The sequence below is a fragment of the Lepisosteus platostomus genome, chromosome 26, assembly GCF_059453375.1.
Source record: "Lepisosteus platostomus isolate fLepPlt1 chromosome 26, fLepPlt1.hap1, whole genome shotgun sequence".
Lineage (NCBI taxonomy): Eukaryota > Metazoa > Chordata > Actinopteri > Semionotiformes > Lepisosteidae > Lepisosteus > Lepisosteus platostomus.
This window is the reverse complement of record NC_142636.1, coordinates 14,284,647-14,307,766: the sequence shown is the minus strand read 5'-3', so window position 1 is coordinate 14,307,766 and position 23,120 is coordinate 14,284,647. Positions and strand designations below refer to the sequence as shown.

At 55.9% G+C, this 23,120-nt stretch overlaps 2 protein-coding genes across 3 annotated transcripts; one reads left to right on the top strand and one right to left on the bottom strand.

The window, feature by feature from the left end:
- Nucleotides 1-1,089: 1,089 nt before the first annotated feature.
- Nucleotides 1,090-14,797, top strand: tmem145 (transmembrane protein 145). 2 transcript variants are annotated; one of them, XR_015930658.1, is made up of 16 exons: nt 1,090-1,358; nt 7,863-7,937; nt 8,016-8,093; nt 8,251-8,337; nt 8,742-8,843; nt 8,991-9,075; nt 9,435-9,506; nt 9,953-10,021; nt 10,994-11,074; nt 11,703-11,781; nt 11,944-12,037; nt 12,148-12,320; nt 12,668-12,788; nt 13,070-13,261; nt 13,342-13,667; nt 13,831-14,797. XR_015930658.1 is itself a non-coding variant. In XM_088621260.1 (15 exons), exons 1-15 carry the CDS (start codon nt 1,239-1,241, stop codon nt 13,564-13,566), a joined length of 1,653 nt encoding a protein of 550 aa, XP_088477386.1. In that variant the 5' UTR covers nt 1,090-1,238; the 3' UTR covers nt 13,567-14,797. The 2 variants fall into 2 exon arrangements, 1 of the variants encoding a protein (XP_088477386.1); XM_088621260.1 differs by having other exon boundaries at nt 13,342-14,797.
- Nucleotides 14,798-15,397: 600 nt separating this feature from the next.
- On the bottom strand, nt 15,398-21,806 carry LOC148640301 (uncharacterized). Its single transcript, XM_088621233.1, has 4 exons — nt 21,437-21,806; nt 20,129-20,753; nt 18,091-18,485; nt 15,398-16,943 (listed from the first exon to the last, which is right to left on the bottom strand). The coding sequence occupies exons 2-4, from the start codon at nt 20,700-20,702 to the stop codon at nt 15,855-15,857; spliced, it is 2,058 nt and encodes a 685-aa protein (XP_088477359.1). The 5' UTR covers nt 20,703-20,753; nt 21,437-21,806; the 3' UTR covers nt 15,398-15,854.
- Nucleotides 21,807-23,120: the final 1,314 nt, after the last annotated feature.

Here is a 23,120-nt window from a genome sequence, read left to right as displayed (position 1 = left end):
GAATTCACACACTGACACACACCTGACTGGACTGGAGACACTGCTAGGGAAAATGTTGTCCATCTCCTCTCACACTGTCCCTGAATTCACACACTGAGACACTGCTGACTGGACTGGAGACACTGCTGTCCCTCTCCTCTCACACTCCCCCTGAATTCACACACTGAGACACTCCTGACTGGATTGGAGACACTGCTGTCCCTCTCCTCTCACACTGCCCCTGAATTCACACACTGAGACACTCCTGACTGGATTGGAGACACTGCTGTCCCTCTCCTCTCACACTGCCACTGAATTCACACACTGACACACTCCTGACTGGACTGGAGACACTGCTGTCCCTCTCCTCTCACACTGCCCCTGAATTCACACACTGACACACTCCTGACTGGACTGGAGACACTGCTGTCCCTCTCCTCTCACACTGTCCCTGAATTCACACACTGACACACCCCTGACTGGACTGGAGACACTGCTGTCCCTCTCCTCTCACACTGTCCCTGAATTCACACACTGACACACTCCTGACTGGACTGGAGACACTGCTGTCCCTCTCCTCTCACACTGTCCCTGAATTCACACACTGACACACTCCTGACTGGACTGGAGACACTGCTAGGGAAAATGTTGTCCATCTCCTCTCACACTGTCCCTGAATTCACACACTGAGACACTCCTGACTGGACTGGAGACACTCCTCTCACACTCCCTCTGAATTCACTTTTTCCCCCGGAATCATCTGTAATTATATTACAAGACGGCATGACTAAGATTTCGTTCTCGCTGATAGTGGCTATAATAATGAGTTTACAATTGCTAACAGCAGTATCACTTTCAGGCATTATCACTGTGAAGACAATAGCTGAGTCTGTAGTTCTGGAATGCAAGCTACTGGTAAGAATACAAGTTACTGGTAAGAATACGAGATCTTTATCATTATCCTGATCTTATCGAGAAACCTCGAAACGCTGGTCGCCCTTCTGTCACTTGTACTGTTTGTCGCAATCTGGGGTTCGGGGGCGCGCATCCCTCCGTTCACGGGAGGGGGGCGGGGGCGCGCCCGAGAAACCGAGCCGGTGCTGGGAGCCGAGCCGAGCGGCGGGGACGCGCGCCGAACACCCTCGCGCCCCCGGCTCTCGCTCGCCCCCGACGCTCTCCGGCTGCCGCGGCGAGGAGGAGAGAAACGGTCAGCGCAGCTCCAGCGAGAGACGAGGACGGGCGAGAGGAGGGTGAACATAATGGAGTCCGCCCTGCCGAAGCGCCCGGCGGGGGTCCTGCGACTCGCCGTGGTGTCGTGCGTTCTGTGCGCCGGTTCGGTTCTGGGGAAGTACGTCAAGGGTACCGTGAGCACGAAAGAGGTGAGCGCAGCTCTGTGTGTGTGTGGTACCGCAAATGCGGTGCTCCGTTTAATTTTAAAAACAACATTAGACCCGAGACCCACCGACAGACACCCCACGCAGTCACGCCGCACACTGAGCGAGACCGCTGACAGTCTGTGTGTACGCGCGCGGATGTATCGTAGCAACCTGCATAACCCCCACCCCCCCTCCTCCTTCTCTCCGTAATACTGATCGATACTGCAGTGGGGCTCAGTGGGGTTCAGTGTGACGGCGGCAACTCGCGGGTACAGCGCCGAACCCGGGACAGCGGTGTCGCGGTAAACACACAGGGGTTGTCGTCAGACTCCCGCTGCACAGCGGTCTGATGTACTGCAGCTTCCTTTAAAACTCACCCTGCGTTCTCACAGACACACTGACACACCTGGAGCGGATCAGACTGCTGTGCACTGGGAGTCTGACTGACAGCCCTGTCACACCTGGAGCGGATCAGACTGCTGTGCACTGGGAGTCTGACTGACAGCCCTGTCACACCTGGAGCGGATCAGACTGCTGTGCACTGGGAGTCTGACTGACAGCCCTGTCACACCTGGAGCGGATCAGACTGCTGTGCACTGGGAGTCTGACTGACACACCTGGAGAGGATCAGACTGCTGTGCACTGGGAGTCTGACTGACAGCACTGTCACACCTGGAGCGGATCAGACTGCTCTCACTGGGAGTCTGACTGACAGCCCTGTCACACCTGGAGCGGATCAGACTGCTGTGGCAGTGGGGGCTCTGGTGTGGACGTTCCTTCATCACGCAGCTCCCTGCAGTAAGAGAAGCTGTGGACCTGACCCCTCCGTCAATAATTAAGACACCATCAGGAGGTGACGGGCTGATTACCAGCTCATTAATTCTTAACGAGAGCTTCACGCAAAGAGCAGGGCAGAGGGCCTGAGTCTGCGGCTGCTCATTCATTATTTAATTGACTAATTGTGGAAAAACAATTAATTTAACAGCAAAGGCAGCTCTTTATCCTGGAAGGAAAACCCTCAAGACTTACTTCATCTTTTAAGGGCACGCAGAAGGATTTCGGAATTACGACCGCAAAGGAAATCTATAATACCGCCTCGCCTCGCCTCACTCCAGGACCGAGGGAAAAGGCCAACGTTATTCCTCATTCCCTGCAGAGAGGGCAGTGGAGGGGTCTGAAAGAGCGCCCCCTGGTGGAGAGGAGGGTGACCTTCTCCACATACAGCTCGCTGCTGCATGAGACTGCAATTAAACAGCGCACTGAGCTCAGTTTGGAGCTGGACTGTGAAAGCTAGCTGGTGTGGAAGGGTGAGGGCGTGCTGAGGTTCGGAACCGGGGCCCCTGCACAGACCTTCCCCCTCTGCACCCAGAACCCAGCTGAGCCTCAAGCGAGTGAATCACCCGGCCGGACTGGACCCTGTGTGGCAGAGCAGTGTGTGTCCTCAGGGAGAATCTGGGTCCGGTTCTGGTGTCGGCCACGGCAGCGCTCTGGGATCTCTCGGGCCACCACCACTGATCAAGACATTAATCATTCAGAACCACTCCCCTGCTCCCAGACCTCTCCACCACCTGGATAAATCACACAGCACAGGCACCTGTCTCTCAGTGTTCATGTCCTGGAGTGTCCAGTCAGTGTGTCTGTATTAACCCCTCTCTCTCAGTGCAGTGTTAATGTACTGGAGTGTCCAGTCAGTGTGTCTGTATTAACCCCTCTCCCTCAGTGCAGTGTTAATGTACTGGAGTGTCCAGTCAGTGTGTCTGTATTAACCCCTCTCTCTCTCAGTGCAGTGTTCATGTACTGGAGTGTCCAGTCAGTGTGTCTGTATTAACCCCTCTCTCTCAGTGCAGTGTTAATGTACTGGAGTGTCCAGTCAGTGTGTCTGTATTAACCCCTCTCTCTCTCAGTGCAGTGTTAATGTACTGGACTGTCCAGTCAGTGTGTCTGTATTAACCCCTCTCTCTCTCAGTGCAGTGTTAATGTACTGGACTGTCCAGTCAGTGTGTCTGTATTAACCCCTCTCTCTCTCAGTGCAGTGTTAATGTACTGGAGTGTCCAGTCAGTGTGTCTGTATTAACCCCTCTCTCTCTCAGTGCAGTGTTAATGTACTGGAGTGTCCAGTCAGTGTGTCTGTATTAATCCCTCTCTCTCAGTGCAGTGTTCATGTACTGGAGTGTCCAGTCAGTGTGTCTGTATGAACCCCTCTCTCTCAGTGCAGTGTTAATGTACTGGAGTGTCCAGTCAGTGTGTCTGTATTAACCCCTCTCTCTCTCAGTGCAGTGTTAATGTACTGGAGTGTCCAGTCAGTGTGTCTGTATTAACCCCTCTTTCTCAGTGCAGTGTTAATGTACTGGAGTGTCCAGTCAGTGTGTCTGTATTAACCCCCCTCTCTCTCAGTGCAGTGTTAATGTACTGGAGTGTCCAGTCAGACACTGTGAGTGAGACTGTGGGGCCTCTTTTAGTTTCCATGGCAATCTCAAAGCTGGGCACGCTGGAGTTACCGTGACAACAGCAGAGGGCCCCTTTTTGGGTTGTGAGTGTGTGAGCACAAACTCTAAGAGCATTCTTGGGGTCACAGCCTGCCCTGGCAAATAACAGGAAAGTGTCCAGTTCCATCTAGATGTGCAGAAAAAGACATTTCTGACTGTACCTGCAGTCAGGTGTAGTATATTACAGACAGACCAGTCAGGATGTGAGTTCCTGCTCAGTGCTGGCTGTGACAGTACAGTGCAGTATACTGCAGTCAGGTGTAGTATATTACAGACAGACCAGTCAGGATGTGAGTTCCTGCTCAGTGCTGGCTGTGACAGTACAGTGCAGTATACTGCAGTCAGGTGTAGTATATTACAGACAGACCCAGTCAGGATGTGAGTTCCTGCTCAGTGCTGGCTGTGACAGTACAGTGCAGTATACTGCAGTCAGGTGTAGTATATTACAGACAGACCAGTCAGGATGTGAGTTCCTGCTCAGTGCTGGCTGTGACAGTACAGTGCAGTATACTGCAGTCAGGTGTAGTATATTACAGACAGACCCAGTCAGGATGTGAGTTCCTGCTCAGTGCTGGCTGTGACAGTACAGTGCAGTATACTGCAGTCAGGTGTAGTATATTACAGACAGACCAGTCAGGATGTGAGTTCCTGCTCAGTGCTGGCTGTGACAGTACAGTGCAGTATACTGCAGTCAGGTGTAGTATATTACAGACAGACCAGTCAGGATGTGAGTTCCTGCCCAGTGCTGGCTGTGACAGTACAGTGCAGTATACTGCAGTCAGGTGTAGTATATTACAGACAGACCTAGTCAGGATGTGAGTTCCTGCCCAGTGCTGGCTGTGACAGTACAGTATACTGCAGTCAGGTGTAGTATATTACAGACAGACCAGTCAGGATGTGAGTTCCTGCTCAGTGCTGGCTGTGACAGTACAGTGCAGTATACTGCAGTCAGGTGTAGTATATTACAGACAGACCAGTCAGGATGTGAGTTCCTGCTCAGTGCTGGCTGTGACAGTACAGTGCAGTATACTGCAGTCAGGTGTAGTATATTACAGACAGACCAGTCAGGATGTGAGTTCCTGCTCAGTGCTGGCTGTGACAGTACAGTGCAGTATACTGCAGTCAGGTGTAGTATATTACAGACAGACCAGTCAGGATGTGAGTTCCTGCCCAGTGCTGGCTGTGACAGTACAGTGCAGTATACTGCAGTCAGGTGTAGTATATTACAGACAGACCAGTCAGGATGTGAGTTCCTGCTCAGTGCTGGCTGTGACAGTACAGTGCAGTATACTGCAGTCAGGTGTAGTATATTACAGACAGACCCAGTCAGGATGTGAGTTCCTGCTCAGTGCTGGCTGTGACAGTACAGTGCAGTATACTGCAGTCAGGTGTAGTATATTACAGACAGACCAGTCAGGATGTGAGTTCCTGCTCAGTGCTGGCTGTGACAGTACAGTGCAGTATACTGCAGTCAGGTGTAGTATATTACAGACAGACCCAGTCAGGATGTGAGTTCCTGCTCAGTGCTGGCTGTGACAGTACAGTGCAGTATACTGCAGTCAGGTGTAGTATATTACAGACAGACCAGTCAGGATGTGAGTTCCTGCTCAGTGCTGGCTGTGACAGTACAGTGCAGTATACTGCAGTCAGGTGTAGTATATTACAGACAGACCAGTCAGGATGTGAGTTCCTGCTCAGTGCTGGCTGTGACAGTACAGTGCAGTATACTGCAGTCAGGTGTAGTATATTACAGACAGACCAGTCAGGATGTGAGTTCCTGCCCAGTGCTGGCTGTGACAGTACAGTGCAGTATACTGCAGTCAGGTGTAGTATATTACAGACAGACCAGTCAGGATGTGAGTTCCTGCTCAGTGCTGGCTGTGACAGTACAGTGCAGTATACTGCAGTCAGGTGTAGTATATTACAGACAGACCCAGTCAGGATGTGAGTTCCTGCTCAGTGCTGGCTGTGACAGTACAGTGCAGTATACTGCAGTCAGGTGTAGTATATTACAGACAGACCAGTCAGGATGTGAGTTCCTGCTCAGTGCTGGCTGTGACAGTACAGTGCAGTATACTGCAGTCAGGTGTAGTATATTACAGACAGACCCAGTCAGGATGTGAGTTCCTGCTCAGTGCTGGCTGTGACAGTACAGTGCAGTATACTGCAGTCAGGTGTAGTATATTATAGACAGACCAGTCAGGATGTGAGTTCCTGCTCAGTGCTGGCTGTGACAGTACAGTGCAGTATACTGCAGTCAGGTGTAGTATATTACAGACAGACCAGTCAGGATGTGAGTTCCTGCCCAGTGCTGGCTGTGACAGTACAGTGCAGTATACTGCAGTCAGGTGTAGTATATTACAGACAGACCTAGTCAGGATGTGAGTTCCTGCCCAGTGCTGGCTGTGACAGTACAGTATACTGCAGTCAGGTGTAGTATATTACAGACAGACCAGTCAGGATGTGAGTTCCTGCTCAGTGCTGGCTGTGACAGTACAGTGCAGTATACTGCAGTCAGGTGTAGTATATTACAGACAGACCAGTCAGGATGTGAGTTCCTGCTCAGTGCTGGCTGTGACAGTACAGTGCAGTATACTGCAGTCAGGTGTAGTATATTACAGACAGACCAGTCAGGATGTGAGTTCCTGCTCAGTGCTGGCTGTGACAGTACAGTGCAGTATACTGCAGTCAGGTGTAGTATATTACAGACAGACCAGTCAGGATGTGAGTTCCTGCCCAGTGCTGGCTGTGACAGTACAGTGCAGTATACTGCAGTCAGGTGTAGTATATTACAGACAGACCCAGTCAGGATGTGAGTTCCTGCCCAGTGCTGGCTGTGACAGTACAGTGCAGTATACTGCAGTCAGGTGTAGTATATTACAGACAGACCCAGTCAGGATGTGAGTTCCTGCTCAGTGCTGGCTGTGACAGTACAGTGCAGTATACTGCAGTCAGGTGTAGTATATTACAGACAGACCCAGTCAGGATGTGAGTTCCTGCTCAGTGCTGGCTGTGACAGTACAGTGCAGTATACTGCAGTCAGGTGTAGTATATTACAGACAGACCAGTCAGGATGTGAGTTCCTGCCCAGTGCTGGCTGTGACAGTACAGTGCAGTATACTGCAGTCAGGTGTAGTATATTACAGACAGACCAGTCAGGATGGGAGTTCATGCCCAGTGCTGGCTGTGACAGTACAGTGCAGTATACTGCAGTCAGGTGTAGTATATTACAGACAGACCAGTCAGGATGGGAGTTCCTGCCCAGTGCTGGCTGTGACAGTACAGTGCAGTATACTGCAGTCAGGTGTAGAATATTACAGACAGACCAGTCAGGATGGGAGTTCCTGCCCAGTGCTGGCTGTGACAGTACAGTGCAGTATACTGCAGTCAGGTGTAGTATATTACAGACAGACCAGTCAGGATGGGAGTTCCTGCCCAGTGCTGGCTGTGACAGTACAGTGCAGTATACTGCAGTCAGGTGTAGTATATTACAGACAGACCAGTCAGGATGGGAGTTCCTGCCCAGTGCTGGCTGTGACAGTACAGTGCAGTATACTGCAGTCAGGTGTAGTATATTACAGACAGACCAGTCAGGATGGGAGTTCCTGCCCAGTGCTGGCTGTGACAGTACAGTGCAGTATACTGCAGTCAGGTGTAGTATATTACAGACAGACCAGTCAGGATGTGAGTTCCTGCCCAGTGCTGGCTGTGACAGTACAGTGCACTAAAGGCCAGCGATGAAGAGTGCGGTAGAATTTCTTGCCAGCAGGGCTGCGGGATGAAGGGCCCCAGTAAAGACGGTGGTGCTGCACCCCGAAGAGGACGTCTCACCCGGGCGCTGTTCCGCGCTGACCGCGTTGCCGTGACGACGAGCTCCGCTCCATTCGAACGGGGTGGTTGAGCTGTGATGGAGTGCAGCGCCCCCTGCAGGGTGGGCAGGGTGCTGAGCTCCTGGCTCTGGCAGTGACAGGCTCTGACGCTCTGCACTCCCAGTAACAGCTCCTCTCTCCCTGTGTGCCAGGACTGGGTATTCCTCACCAGGTTCTGTTTCCTGACAGACTTTGGACGCCTCGACTTTCGATTCCGATACCCCAAGGTGAGCTCGCCGCCCGTCTGTGGGATGAGACTGCGGCGCAGTGTTAAAGTACGAACCCTAACACTCTCTTCCTCTCAGGCTCGGTGCTGTCAGAACATACTGCTCTATTTTGACGACAGCTCTCAGTGGCCAGCGGTGTACAAGAAACAGGACAAGGTTGGTGTGGTTGTCGGTCCATGTGTCCACCTGTCTTCTTCTCTCACCACCTCTCTTTAATGACTGTGAAAAATTACCCTTCAGTAAAAGTTTTGTGAACTAAAGAGTCTGTTATTGTAAGTCTGACCCTATGGTCTTACCCTGTTTTGCTATACAGGACTGTTACCAGAAGGAGGCGGTGTTGCGGCCAGAGAATAACCAGGTTATCAACCTGACTACTCGCTACACCTGGTCGGGCTGTGTGGTGAGTCAGCATCTTTAACCCCTCTCTCTCTCAGTGCAGTGTTCATGTACTGGAGTGTCCAGTCAGTGTGTCTGTATTAACCCCCCTCTCTCTCAGTGCAGTGTTCATGTACTGGAGTGTCCAGTCAGTGTGTCTGTATTAACCCCTCTCTCTCTCAGTGCAGTGTTAATGTACTGGAGTGTCCAGTCAGTGTGTCTGTATTAACCCCCCTCTCTCTCAGTGCAGTGTTCATGTACTGGAGTGTCCAGTCAGTGTGTCTGTATTAACCCCTCTCTCTCTCAGTGCAGTGTTAATGTACTGGAGTGTCCAGTCAGTGTGTCTGTATTAACCCCTCTCTCTCTCAGTGCAGTGTTAATGTACTGGAGTGTCCAGTCAGTGTGTCTGTATTAACCCCTCTCTCTCAGGTGGAAGAGCAGCAGGGATCTCAGGTGTTGAGCTGTGTGGGAGGCCGCAGTTTCCGCTCGGTCAGGGAGAGATGGTGGTACATCGCTCTCAGCAAGTGTGGGGTGAGGATCTCCATGGCAGCTGTACCCCCTGGACTGCTGGACACACAGGGACACAGCTGGACAGTGACGCGTCGGACAGCACTGACAGACACACACTGAGACACTGGCGGGTTTGTCCATCTCCCTCCTCTGTGGTCTCTCTCTCAGGGCGAGGGTCTGGAGCTGGAGTACGAGATGAAGCTGACCAACGGGCAGTCCTTCTGGACACGGCACTTCTCCGCAGACGAGTTCGGTGAGAGAGACTGAGAGAGGCCTGAGGAGGAGACTCGGAGAGGCAGGAGAGGACAGAGGGAGAGAAAGTGATGTCAGAGTGAGGAAGGAGAGAATGCAGAGGGAGGAGAGGAGAGAGGGAAGAGGGAAGAAGGTGAGTGAGAGAGAGGGGAGAGAGGAGAGAGGGGAGGGAGAGGAGGTGAGTGAGAGAGGAGAGGGAGAGGAGGTGAGTGAGACAGAGGGGAGAGGGGAGGAGGAAGAAGGTGACAGGAGGTGAGTGAGAGAGAGGGAGAGGAGGAGAGAGGGGAGAGGTGGATCAGGTGGAGTCCAGCAGGACTGGGATGAAGGAGCACAGTGATGCAGCAGCCTCTCTCTCCACAGGAATCCTGGAGACAGACATCACCTTCCTCCTCATCTTCACTCTGGTCTTCATCCTTTCCTGCTACTTCGCACGTGAGTCTGTACCCCTTTCTGTCTGAGTCTGTACATCTGTCTGTGAGTCTGTACGTCTGTCTGTGAGTCTGTACGTCCGTCTGTGAGTCTGTACGTCCGTCTGTGAGTCTGTATCTCTCTGTGAGTCTGTACGTCCGTCTGTGAGTCTGTACGTCCGTCTGTGAGTCTGTACGTCTGTGAGTCTGTACGTCTGTCTGTGAGTCTGTACGTCCGTCTGTGAGTCTGTACCTCTGTCTGTGAGTCTGTATCTCTGTGAGTCTGTATCTCTGTTAGTCTGTATCTCTCTGTGAGTCTGTAGCTCTGTCTGTGAGTCTGTATCTCTCTGTCTGTGAGTCTGTATCTCTCTGTCTGTGAGTCTGTATCTCTCTGTCTGTGACTCTATCTCTGTGAGTCTGTACGTCTCTGTCTGTGAGACTATTCCCCTCTAAACCAGCTGTGTGTTTCAGACACCCTGAGGGGACGGCAGCTTCTCCACACCACCTACAAGATGTTCATGACTGCGGCCGGAGTGGAGGGTGAGACAGACCCACAGGGGGGTGTGGGGCGTGAGGGCCGAGGGGCGCGGAGGGAGGCAGGGGAGTCCGTTTTCATAATGGACAGCACTCTCTATAGGTCATCTGAGTAACAGCGGCCCCAGCATCTGAGGTCTTTAACCCCTGAATAAAGGAATAAAGGACTGGGCTCTCAGGGAACGAACTGAGCCCAGATTCACAGTGACCTTTAACCCCTGACTGAAGACCCCAGAGCCCCTGAAGGACTGGGGCTCTCAGGGACTGAACTGAGCCAGGTACTGTCTTCACGAGCCCAGATTCACAGTGACCTTTAACCCCTGACTGAAGACCCCAGAGCCCCTGAAGGACTGGGGCTCTCAGGGAACGAACTGAGCCAGGTACTGTCTTCACGAGCCCAGATTCACAGTGACCTTTAACCCCTGACTGAAGACCCCAGAGCCCCTGAAGGACTGGGGCTCTCAGGGAACGAACTGAGCCAGGTACTGTCTTCACGAGCCCAGATTCACAGTGACCTTTAACCCCTGACTGAAGACCCCAGAGCCCCTGAAGGACTGGGGCTCTCAGGGAACGAACTGAGCCAGGTACTGTCTTCACGAGCCCAGATTCACAGTGACCTTTAACCCCTGACTGAAGACCCCAGAGCCCCTGAAGGACTGGGGCTCTCAGGGAACGAACTGAGCCAGGTACTGTCTTCACGAGCCCAGATTCACAGTGACCTTTAACCCCTGACTGAAGACCCCAGAGCCCCTGAAGGACTGGGGCTCTCAGGGAACGAACTGAGCCAGGTACTGTCTTCACGAGCCCAGATTCACAGTGACCTTTAACCCCTGACTGAAGACCCCAGAGCCCCTGAAGGACTGGGGCTCTCAGGGAACGAACTGAGCCAGGTACTGTCCTCATGAGCCCAGATTCAGTGACCTTGACTGAAGACACAAGACTGTAGAGCACTGCTGTAATGAACTCTGTCTCTCTCAGTTCTCAGTCTGCTGTTCTTCTGTATATACTGGGGTCTGTATGCCAGCGATGGAGTGGGCAACACCAGCCTCAAAATACTGGGTATGTGTGTGCCTGCCAGTCTCTCTATCATTGTGTATATCTGCCAGTCTCTCTATCAGTGTGTATATCTGCCAGTCTCTGCCTGTCTCTCTATCAGTGTGTATATCTGCCAGTCTCTCTATCAGTGTGTATATCTGCCAGTCTCTGTCTGTCTCTCTATCAGTGTATATATCTGCCAGTCTCTCTATCAGTGTGTATATCTGCCAGTCTCTGCCTGTCTATCAGTGTATATATCTGCCAGTCTCTGTCTGTCTCTCTATCAGTGTGTATATCTGCCAGTCTCTGTCTGTCTATCAGTGTGTATATCTGCCAGTCTCTCTATCAGTGTGTATATCTGCCAGTCTCTGTCTGTCTCTCTATCAGTGTGTATATCTGCCAGTCTCTCTATCAGTGTGTATATCTGCCAGTCTCTGCCTGTCTCTCTGTCAGTGTGTATATCTGCCTGCCTGTCTCTCTCCATCAGTGTGTATACCTGGTTGCCTGTCTCTCTGTCAGTGTGTATAGCTGCCTGTCTATCTCTCTGCCTGTCTACCTGATGTGAGGGTTTAATCTGCAGACACATTATCATTAATGTGCCCTCATGATAAGTGTGTTAACCCTCCTGTTTCTCCACTCTGTCTCACTGCAGCAAAGCTCTTGTTCTCTGTCAGCTTTCTGGTCTTTCTGCTGATGTTGATCCTCCTGGGGAAGGGATTCACTGTCACCAGGTGAGGGCGCTGTGTTTGACTGTTCTTAACAAGCATCAGTGTTAATGTACTGGAGTGTCCAGTCAGTGTGTCTCTATTAACCCCTCTCTCTCAGTGCAGTGTTAATGTACTGGAGTGTCCAGTCAGTGTGTCTGTATTAACCCCTCTCTCTCTCTGTTCCAGGGGCAGGATCAGTCACAGTGGCTCAGTCAAGCTGTCTGTCTATATGACTCTCTACACTATCACTCACATCATCCTCTTCATCTACGAGGCGGAGGTAGGGATCGGAGTGGGGCTGTGTGGGCGGGCCCTGTGGTGGCCCCCGTGCGTGTCCCCTGTGGAGAGCAGTGGCAGGCCCACCCTGACCGCGCCTCTCTGTGCCCGCAGTTCTTCGACCCTGGCCTGGTGCTGTATGCCTACGACTCCCCCGCGGGCTACGGGCTCATCGCCCTGCAGTTCCTGGCCTACGTCTGGTTCTGCTATGCTGTGCTGATCACCCTGAAGCACTACCCTGAGAAACAGGCCTTCTACGTGCCCTTCTTCGCCACCTACACTCTCTGGTGAGAGAGACAGGGAGGGGCAGAGACAGGGGGCACAGGGAGGGGCAGAGAGAGACAGGGGCAGAGAGAGAGAGAGAGGGAGACAGGGGGCACAGGGAGAGACAGGGTGCAGAGGGGGGGAGGGAGAGAGAGAGAGAGACAGGGGGTAGAGGGAGAGACGGGGGGCAGAGGGAGGGATGGGGAGTAACAGGCTGCAGGAGAGGGGAGAGAGAGAGAGAGACAGGGGGCAGAGGGAGAGACGGGGCAGAGGGAGGGATGGGGAGAAACATGCTGCAGGAGAGGGGGGAGAGAGAGAGAGAGACAGGTGGGGTACAGAGGTGTACATCATCACTATTAACACTCTCCAGGTTCTTCGCTGTCCCAGTCATGGCCCTGATAGCAAATTTCGGAATCCCGAAGTGGGCAAGGGAGAAGATTGTCAATGGGATACAGCTTGGAATTCACCTGTATGCCCATGTGGTCTTCCTGGTCAGTGTCACATGTTTCCTGTTTGCCTGACCCACTTCCTGGTCAGTGTCACATGTTTCCTGTTTGCCTGACCCACTTCCTGGTCAGTGTCACATGCTTCCTGTGTGCCTGACCCACTTCCTGGTCAGTGTCACATGTTTCATGTTTGCCTGACACACTTCCTGGTCAGTGTCACATGCTTCCTGTCCTGTCAGTGTGTGTGTGTGTGTGTGTGTGTGTGTGTGTGTGTGTGTGTGTGGCAGTGTGTCTATCAGAGGACAGCAGTGTGTCTCCTCTCTCAGATCATCACGCGCCCCTCGGCAGCCAATAAGAACTTCCCGTACCACGTTCGGACGTCCCAGATCGGGATCATGAGCAGCCCGGGCGAGGCCTTCCCCCACCATGCCTACGGCAACGTCAGCTTCATTGGCGATTCCGTGCCCAACTTCACCGAGCTGTTCTCCATCAACACCGCGGCGCCCCCACTGGCCACGGTGAGGCACTGCAGCAGGGTGGCAGGACAGGTGAGCCCTGCGTCGTTCTGACCCCTCCTGACCCCCTGTCTCTGTCGCAGGCTGAGAAGCTGGAGGAGACGGTGGCCCAGAAGGGACAGTCTTCCTGCAGGGACGGCAAGGTCATCACCACGACGACGGCCGACCTCAGCTCTGTCCTGCCCCCACCCCCGTTGCCCCCCCTGTTGTCCCCCATGACACCCCCTGCCCCCCAACGTCACGGTGCCCCCTTTACAGAGTACTTCAGCATGCAGGGAGGGGGGACAGGCCGGGTCCCGCTGGACTGAGGGAGGAGATAGGAATCGAGGGGACAGGAGAGACAGGAGAACGAGGGGACAGGAGAGAGGAGAACGAGGGCGGAGGGGACAGGAGAGACAGGAGAACGAGGGTGGAGGGGACAGGAGAGAGGAGAACGAGGGCGGAGGGGACAGGAGAGACAGGAGAACGAGGGCGGAGGGGACAGGAGAGAGGAGAACGAGGGCGGAGGGGACAGGAGAGACAGGAGAATGAGGGGACAGGAGAGAGGAGAACGAGGGTGGAGGGGACAGGAGAATGAGGGGACAGGAGAGACAGGAGAACGAGGGCGGAGGGGACAACAAGTGAGAGGAAAGTGTAAGAATAGAGGAGAGGAGAGAAGAGCCTGGAGGAAGAGGAGAAGAGAGAGACTGGAGGAGGAGAGGAGCAGGGAAGGAGAGATCTGGACTCGTTCGCCCAGAGAAGGTGGGAGCAGGAGGGAGCTCTCCCCATCATCCTCCCTGAACCCCGGGCCAGCCCAGGAACCACTCACTCCTCTGTTGACGACGAGACGCAGCGCGGTCATTCCACAGGATGACCAGGGACACAGCAGCGTCACTGGACACAGCACTCGGACAGAGACGAGACTGGACACAGAGACACTGGACAGCACTCGGACAGAGACGAGACACTGGACACAGAGACACTGGACACAGCACTCGGACAGAGACGAGACACTGGACACAGCACTCGGACAGAGACGAGACACTGGACACAGAGACACTGGACACAGCACTCGGACAGAGACGAGACACTGGACACAGAGACACTGGACACAGCACTCGGACAGAGACGAGACACTGGATACAGCACTCGGACAGAGACGAGACACTGGACACTGAGACACTGGACACAGCACTTGGACAGAGACGAGACACTGGACACAGCACTCGGACAGAGACAAGACACTGGAAACGGAGACACTGGACACAGCACTCGGACAGAGACGAGACACTGGATACAGCACTCGGACAGAGACGAGACACTGGACAGCACTCGGACAGAGACGAGACACTGGACACAGGGAGACAGTGAAAAGGAGACAAACGCACTGAAACAGTGACCGACGCCCTGATTGGTTCTCCAGCTCACCGGTCGCCCACGTCAGAGAGGACAGGAGCGCCCGCCCCTGAAGAGCTGGACTGTATTGTGTCAAACAGGGAAATCGTGTTCAAACTTGTCCATGTCATTTTGCCAAATAAAGATGATCGATTGTTATTAGAACCCAGGAGTCCAGCCTGTCCTTCGTCCACAGCGCCTGCAGCTGCTCCACATGCGCAGGGAGGACAGGAGTGACCCCACCAGCTCCTGTCACCCCTCTGCCCCCAGTCAGACCCCCCGTCTGTCTCCCAGTCAGACCCCTAGTCAGACCCCTAGTCAGACCCCCAGTCAGACCCCTAGTCAGACCCCTAGTCAGACCCCCAGTCTGTCTCCCAGTAAGACCCCAGTCTGCCCCCCAGTCAGACCCCTAGTCAGACCCCTAGTCAGACCCCCAGTCAGACCCCCAGTCTGTCTCCCAGTCAGACCCCTAGTCAGACCCCTAGTCAGACCCCCAGTCAGACCCCCAGTCTGTCTCCCAGTCAGACCCCTAGTCAGACCCCTAGTCAGACCCCCAGTCTGTCTCCCAGTCAGACCCCTAGTCAGACCCCTAGTCAGACCCCCAGTCTGTCTCCCAGTAAGACCCCAGTCTGCCCCCCAGTCTGTCTCCCAGTTAGACCCCAGTCAGACCCCAGTCTGCCCCCAGGCCTCACTATCCCAGAGATCCTCTCTCCCCGAGACTCTGTGGCGCCGCCCGGTGGTGGAGTGAGGAACAGAGCCCAGCAGTCAGGCGTTAGTGTGATTTATTGTCTGTGTGAGCGCAGAGTGATACAGTGATACAGAGTGACACAGAGTGATGGACCCCCAGGCCTGCTCTGTGTCTGGAGCCCAGAGAGACGCCTGCCCGCCCCGGTCCGCAGCGCACAGCGCCAGCACTGTCTCACCCTCGCCCTCCTCCCTCCTCTTCCCTCTTCCTCTCCTTCCTCCTCCTCCTCCCTCTTCTTCCTCACCCTCCTCCTCCCTCCTCTTCCCTCTTCCTCTCCTTCCTCCTTTGCTTCCTCACCCTCCTCCTCCTCCTCCCTCCTCACCCTCCTCCTCCCTCTTCTTCCTCACCCTCCTCCTCCTCACCCTCCTCCTCCCTCCTCTTCCCTCTTCCTCTCCTTCCTCCTTTGCTTCCTCACCCTCCTCCTCCCTCCTCACCCTCCTCCTCCCTCTTCTTCCTCACCCTCCTCCTCCTCCCTCCTCACCCCCCTCCTCCCTCTTCTTCCTCACCCTCCTCCTTCTCCTCGCCCTTCACCCCTCGCCCGTCCCCTGGCCCGGCCTGTGTGGAGGACGTCTCTGTGGCGGCGGCGGCGCTGGCGCTGGCGCTGGTGCTGGCGGCGTCCCCGGCGCTGGCGGTGCCGCTGGCCCAGTGGCGGCGCCGGTGCGAGTCCAGGTGGTGCTGGCGGCTGAAGGTCTTGGGGCAGTGGGGGCAGAGGTAGGGCCGCTCGCCCGTGTGCACGCGCCGGTGCGTCTTCAGGTGGTGGATCATGCGGAAGCCCTTGCCGCAGTCGGGGCAGGCGTAGGGCTTGAGGCCGGAGTGGGTGCGGCTGTGCTTGCGCAGGTCGCCCGAGTTGTTGTAGCTGCGCGGGCAGTCGGGGCAGGGGTAGGGCTTCTCGCCCGAGTGCGTGCGCCGGTGCTTGGTCAGGTCGCCCGACTGGCTGAAGGTCTTGCCGCAGTCGGGGCAGGCGTAGGGCCGCTCGCCGGTGTGCGTCCGCTGGTGCGTCTTCAGGTGGTGGATGCGGCTGAAGCGCTTGCCGCACGCCGTGCAGTGGTAGGGCCGCTCGCCCGTGTGCACGCGCCGGTGCTTGCGCAGCACGCCCAGCTCCCCGAAGCTGCGGCCGCAGTCGGCGCAGGTGTGCGCGCGCTCGCCCGAGTGCACGCGCTGGTGCGAGCGCAGGTTGCTGATCACGGCGAAGTTCTTGCCGCAGTCGGGGCAGTGGTAGGGCTTCTCGCCCGAGTGCGTGCGCCGGTGGATCTTCAGCTCGCCCGAGTGGCCGAAGCGCCGGCCGCAGTCGGCGCAGGCGTAGGGCTTCTCGCCCGAGTGCGTGCGCTGGTGCGACTTGAGGTGGTGCACGCGGCCGAACTCCTTGCCGCAGTCGGCGCAGCGGTAGGGCCGCACGCCCGCGTGGATGCGCTGGTGCTTGCGCAGGCCGCCCAGCTCGGTGAAGCGCTTGCCGCACTGCTCGCAGCCGAAGGGCTTCACGCCCGCGTGGATGCGCCGGTGCACCCGCAGGTTCCCCGGGGTGCTGAACTGCTTCCCGCAGTCCGGGCAGGCGCACCCCGACTTCCCCTGCGGCACAGGACAGAGGTCAGAGGTCAGAGGGACGGGGGACAGTGGCAGAGGAATAGTGGGGTGTCTGTGGGGTCAGAGGCACGGGGGACACTGGGAGAGGAATAGTGGGGTGTCTGTGGGGTCAGAGGGATGGGGGACACTGGGAGAGGAATAGTGGGGTGTCTGTGGGGTCAGAGGGATGGGGGACACTGGGAGAGGAATAGTGGGGTGTCTGTGGGGTCAGAGGGATGGGGGACACTGGGAGAGGAATAGTGGGGTGTCTGTGGGGTCAGAGGCACGGGGGACACTGGGAGAGGAATAGTGGGGTGTCTGTGGGGTCAGAGGCACGGGGGACACTGGGAGAGGAATAGTGGGGTGTCTGTGGGGTCAGAGGGACGGGGGACACTGGGAGAGGAATAGTGGGGTGTCTGTGGGGTCAGAGGGACGGGGGACACTGGGAGAGGAATAGTGGGGTGTCTGTGGGGTCAGAGGGACGGGGGACCCTGGGAGAGGAATAGTGGGGTGTCTGTGGGGTCAGAGGGACGGGGGACCCTGGGAGAGGAATAGTGGGGTGTCTGTGGGGTCAGAGGGACGGGGGACACTGGGAGAGGAATAGTGGGGTGTCTGTGGGGTCAGAGGGATGGGGGACACTGGGAGAGGAATAGTGGGGTGTCTGTGGGGTCAGAGGCACGGGGGACACTGGGAGAGGAATAGTGGGGTGTCTGTGGGGTCAGAGGGACGGGGGACAGTGGCAGAGGAATAGTGGGGTGTCTGTGGGGTCAGAGGGACGGGGGACACTGGGAGAGGAATAGTGGGGTGTCTGTGGGGTCAGAGGGACGGGGGACAGTGGCAGAGGAATAGTGGGGTGTCTGTGGGGTCAGAGGGACGGGGGACACTGGGAGAGGAATAGTGGGGTGTCTGTGGGGTCAGAGGGACGGGGGACAGTGGCAGAGGAATAGTGGGGTGTCTGTGGGGTCAGAGGGACGGGGGACAGTGGCAGAGGAATAGTGGGGTGTCTGTGGGGTCAGAGGCACGGGGGACACTGGGAGAGGAATAGTGGGGTGTCTGTGGGGTCAGAGGGACGGGGGACCCTGGGAGAGGAATAGTGGGGTGTCCAGACAAGGAGACAGGAGGGGGCGACAGCGCCCCCTGCAGGGACACCTACCTCCTTCCCGTCGTGCATGGTCCGGCGGTGTTTCTGCAGGTTGCCGCGGTAGTTGAAGCTCCGGCCGCAGTCGGCGCAGGCGTGCCGCTTGGCGGCGCCCTCCTCGCCCTGGTGCCCGGCGCGCCGGCGGTGAGACTCCAGCTGGGCGCGCGTGCCGAAGGCCTGCGAGCAGACGGGGCAGCTGTGGCCCCCCGCCGCCAGCGCGCCCTCAGCCGAGCCCGACGCGCCCTCGCCGCCCTCCTGCCCCGGGCCCGGCCTCCCGCTGGCCGCGGCGCGGGCGCGCAGCAGCTCCAGGTACTCCTCGTGGTGCGTCCACTTGATGTGCTTCTCCAGGTAGGGCTCGGCCGTGAAGGAGATGGTGCAGTGAGGACAGGGGAAGAACTCCGGCTTCACCTCTGGGCCCGGAGAGAGAGGAGGGAGACAGTGAGCCTGTCGCTCAATAATAATAATACAGTGTGTGATCTCCTGTCCCAGCCTGAGGAACAGACAGTGAGCCCGTCTCTCAATAATAATAATACAGTGTGTGATCTCCTGTCCCAGCCTGAGGAACAGACAGTGAGCCTGTCGCTCAATAATAATAATACAGTGTGTGATCTCCTGTCCCAGCCTGAGGAACAGACAGTGAGCCTGTCTCTCAATAATGATAATACAGTGTGTGATCTCCTGTCCCAGCCTGAGGAACAGACAGTGAGCCTGTCTCTCAATAATAATAATACAGTGTGTGATCTCCTGTCCCAGCCTGAGGAACAGACAGTGAGCCTGTCTCTCAATAATAATAATACAGTGTGTGATCTCCTGTCCCAGCCTGAGGAACAGACAGTGAGCTTGTCTCTCAATAATAATAATACAGTGTGTGATCTCCTGTCCCAGCCTGAGGAACAGACAGTGAGCCTGTCTCTCAATAATAATAATACAGTGTGTGATCTCCTGTCCCAGCCTGAGGAACAGACAGTGAGCCTGTCTCTCAATAATAATAATACAGTGTGTGATCTCCTGTCCCAGCCTGAGGAACAGTGAGCCTGTCTCTCAATAATAATAATACAGTGTGTGATCTCCTGTCCCAGCCTGAGGAACAGTGAGCCTGTCTCTCAATAATAATAATACAGTGTGTGATCTCCTGTCCTAGCCTGAGGAACAGACAGTGAGCCTGTCTCTCAATAATAATAATACACTGTGTGATCTCCTGTCCCAGCCTGAGGAACAGACAGTGAGCCTGTCTCTCAATAATAAGAATACAGTGTGTGATCTCCTGTCCCAGCCTGAGGAACAGTGAGCCTGTCTCTCAGTAATAATAATACAGTGTGTGATCTCCTGTCCCAGCCTGAGGAACAGTGAGCCTGTCTCTCAATAATAATACAGTGTGTGATCTCCTGTCCCAGCCTGAGGAACAGTGAGCCTGTCTCTCAATAATAATAATAATACAGTGTGTGATCTCCTGTCCCAGCCTGAGGAACAGACAGTGAGCCTGTCTCTCAATAATAATAATACAGTGTGTGATCTCCTGTCCCAGCCTGAGGAACAGACAGTGAGCCTGTCTCTCAATAATAATAATACAGTGTGTGATCTCCTGTCCCAGCCTGAGGAACAGTGAGCCTGTCTCTCAATAATAATAATACAGTGTGTGATCTCCTGTCCCAGCCTGAGGAACAGACAGTGAGCCTGTCTCTCAGTAATAATAATACAGTGTGTGATCACCTGTCCCAGCCTGAGGAACAGTGAGCCTGTCTCTCAATAATAATAATACAGTGTGATCTCCTGTCCCAGCCTGAGGAACAGTGAGCCTGTCTCTCAGTAATAATAATACAGTGTGTGATCTCCTATCCCAGCCTGAGGAACAGTGAGCCTGTCTCTCAGCATTGCTCTGTGATGTGCTGGTATTGTAAGTGTCTGTCGATGTGCTCTGGCAGCACTGGGCGTCCTCAGTCAGGACCATGAAGCTTCTGAATTGTGAACACTGAGAGCAGAGGAACAGGAATGATGGGCCAGATGAAAGGAAGAAATATATCAGTTACCCGCTCGGACCCCAGCCCCCTCTCACCCGAGTCCTTGTCCGGAGGCGAAGTCTGATCCGAGCCGCCGTCCGTCCCGGGACACTCCTGCTTGACGTGGGCGGGGTCAGGTCCGGGCTCCTCCCACTTCCCCGGGCCTAGCAGCGGGGCCGCCGGCGCGGGTTCGAGCTCGCCCGGGCTGGGTTCCCTCTTCACGCGGGCCGGGTCGACACCGCCCAGGAGAGCCAGGTCCAGCTCCACGTCCTCGGACTCCTCCTTGATCCGGACCGCCTCCGGCGGGACCGGCTCCTCTTTGATCCGGGTCAGAAGCGGGTCGGGACTCTCCTGCTTCACGCAGAGCGGGCCGGGCCACAGCGAGTCCGGTCCAGGTTCTGGTTCCGGTTCCGGCTCGGCGAACTCCTCTTTGATCCGGACGGACTGCACTTCGCCATCCAGAGGCTCCTCCTTGATGCGGACCAGCTCCACTGCGCCGATCGGGCCCGGGCCCTGGACAGAGCCGCTGGCCGTCTGGACCCACTGCTGGCGCAGTCTAGGGTCCGGCTCGCCCTCGACCCAGAGCGGCCCCGCCTCGGGCTCCTCCACCTTGACCCGAGCAAGATCCATTCCCGGGATACAGTCGCTCGTGTCCCGTTGCCAGGGAGACGGATGGCCGTGCTGAAAGACACAGGGACAGCAGGCTCACTCTCTGCACCGTGACAGAGGAGCAGACACTGGTGTGGACAAGCTGCGCCTGAACCTACCCCACAGCCACCCCTCATGCCCCGCCCCCCCAGGCAGCACAGGGGCAGTCAGAGGCTTGTGTGCATCCTAAAGCAAGGCTGCCTCAGCACATCACTCCTGTCCTCACTGCTGTGCACTGGCTGCCAGTTAGACGGTGAGACTGACTGGACATGCTCATGAACAAGGCCCTGCACTGACTGCAGACCCCCCCAGGCCCCACAGTGACTGGGGTGACCTCGGGACTCCTGGGGCACAGTGTCACTGTCATGGCGTTGAGAGATTACATCAGGACCCCTGGGACCCCTGGGCTACAGTGTCACTGTAACAGGCTGAGAGATTACATCAGGACCCCTGGGGTACAGTGTCACTGTAACAGAGAGATTACATCAGGACCCCTGGGGTACAGTGTCACTGTAACAGGCTGAGAGATTACATCAGGTCCCCTGGGATACAGCATCACTGTAACAGGCTGAGAGGTGAGAGGTGTCACTTGAACGGCGCCACACAGCCGGGCCAGCAGCTCTGCAGACGCCGCCGCGCTGGCCGGGGTATCGACAGGGCATCGACAGCCCGGCGGCAGGACCACCGGCGACCTTCACAGCAACAAAGCCACCTACCGCGTCTGCAGGCGAGGGTCCGTCTCGTCTCGTCTCGTCTCGTCTCGTCCCGCTTCGCACGGCGCTCTCGCCCCTGTGGACAGACCCCCCCACGCCCGCTCCGGAGCAAAACCTGCAGAGCCCCCGCCCCCCCGGGGGGCTCTCTGGCTCTTATTTCTCTCACAAAGCCGGCACACGCAGTGCCCGAGCCGCGGCGGAGCCCATGCACGCAGCCGTCTGTCGCGGGCGGGGACGTGCGGATGAGTCGGCGCAGACAGCCGGAGCGGAGCGGCTGCCCTCCTGCGAGACGAGTCTTCCTCTCCTCTGAAGAAGCAGCAGCTGCAGGCGAAGGCGACGAAACCCGGAAGCACACCCGGGACAGACTGACGACACCGGCAGCCAATCAGAGCGCCGCTCGCTGCGTCTGGGACCCACATTTCCTCGGCTCCGATTGGCCAGGAGCTGCTCTTTAAGCCCAGACCAGCGCTCTGTGATTGGTCGGCGATGGGACACGACTGCAGTGCAGTTAACACGGAGGTACCGCCTGCCTGCTGTCCAGGCTACAGGACAATAGAGTGCGCGCTACAGCACTGGACAGAGTGTACAGAGGACAGGACAGTGTACACAGGACAGAAGAGTGTACACAGGACAGGAGAGTGTACAGGACAGTGTGTACAGAGGACAGGACAGTGGCAGGACCAGTGGTACAGAGTACTGCTGCCCCAGCAGAGGGCTGGCTGGAGAGCAGATGTTACTTCATGGACATCGTCTGCAGGAGACAAGCAGATGGGTCACAGATGAGAGGAGGCATTCAGCTGTCCATGCCGTTTGGTAATTAATAGCTAATTACCTGGTCTCCAGGACCTCATCCAGCTCTTTCCTAAGAGAAAACAGGATATCGGCTGGGCAGCTTGTTCCACACTCTTACCACCCTTTGTGTAATGAGCCCCCCCCAACTCCCCATTTTTAATGAATTTCCCTGCTGTCTCCTCTTGTGCCCCCAGGTTTGTCTGAGCACTAATGGCTGTTGGTAAAAGGCCCATTCTAATTTTTTTTACTGAGCTCCTTTCCTTTGCCCAGAGAGGAGTATACTCTGGTCAGTAATGTTTCATCCTGCAGCTTCAAATGAGACTACTGGAAATAACGGAGCTGAGAGAGAGGAGGGGAGAGGGAGAGGAAGGTGTAGTGAGGAGGGAGAGAGGAGAAAGAGGGAGGCACAGTGAGGAGAGAGGAGAAAGGAGAAAGTGGGCCAGGCAGAGAGAGCACAGATCAAGGAGAGAGTCACACTGTGACTGAGGCTCCTTTAAAGCTCTCTGCTCCAGACTGCAGGGAGATGAGTCTCCTGACTCTATAAGGGCTGTGTCTCTACCTGTAACACTGACACAGGTCACAGTGAGACTGGGGCTCCTTTAAAGCTCTCTGCTCCAGACTGCAGGGAGATGAGTATCCTGACTCTATAAGGGCTGTGTCTCTAACTGTAACACTGACACAGGTCACAGTGAGACTGGAGCTCCTTTAAAGCTCTCTGCTCCAGACTGCAGGGAGATGAGTCTCCTGACTCTATAAGGGCTGTGTCTCTACCTGTAACACTGACACAGATCACAGTGAGACTGGGGCTCCTTTAAAGCTCTCTGCTCCAGACTGCAGGGAGATGAGTCTCCTGACTCTATAAGGGCTGTGTCTCTACCTGTAACACTGACACAGG

Coding starts and splice junctions, on each gene's coding strand:
- tmem145 (XM_088621260.1), top strand. CDS start 1,239: ATGGAGTCCGCCCTGCCGAAGCGCCCGGCGGGGGTCCTGCGACTCGCC. Junction 8,094..8,250: donor TGTACAAGAAACAGGACAAG/GTTGGTGTGGTT, acceptor TTTGCTATACAG/GACTGTTACCAGAAGGAGGC. Junction 11,075..11,702: donor CACCAGCCTCAAAATACTGG/GTATGTGTGTGC, acceptor GTCTCACTGCAG/CAAAGCTCTTGTTCTCTGTC.
- LOC148640301 (XM_088621233.1), bottom strand. CDS start 20,702: ATGGATCTTGCTCGGGTCAAGGTGGAGGAGCCCGAGGCGGGGCCGCTC. Junction 18,486..20,128: donor GCCTCCGGACAAGGACTCGG/GTGAGAGGGGGC, acceptor CTCCGGGCCCAG/AGGTGAAGCCGGAGTTCTTC. Junction 16,944..18,090: donor CCATGCACGACGGGAAGGAG/GTAGGTGTCCCT, acceptor CCTGTGCCGCAG/GGGAAGTCGGGGTGCGCCTG.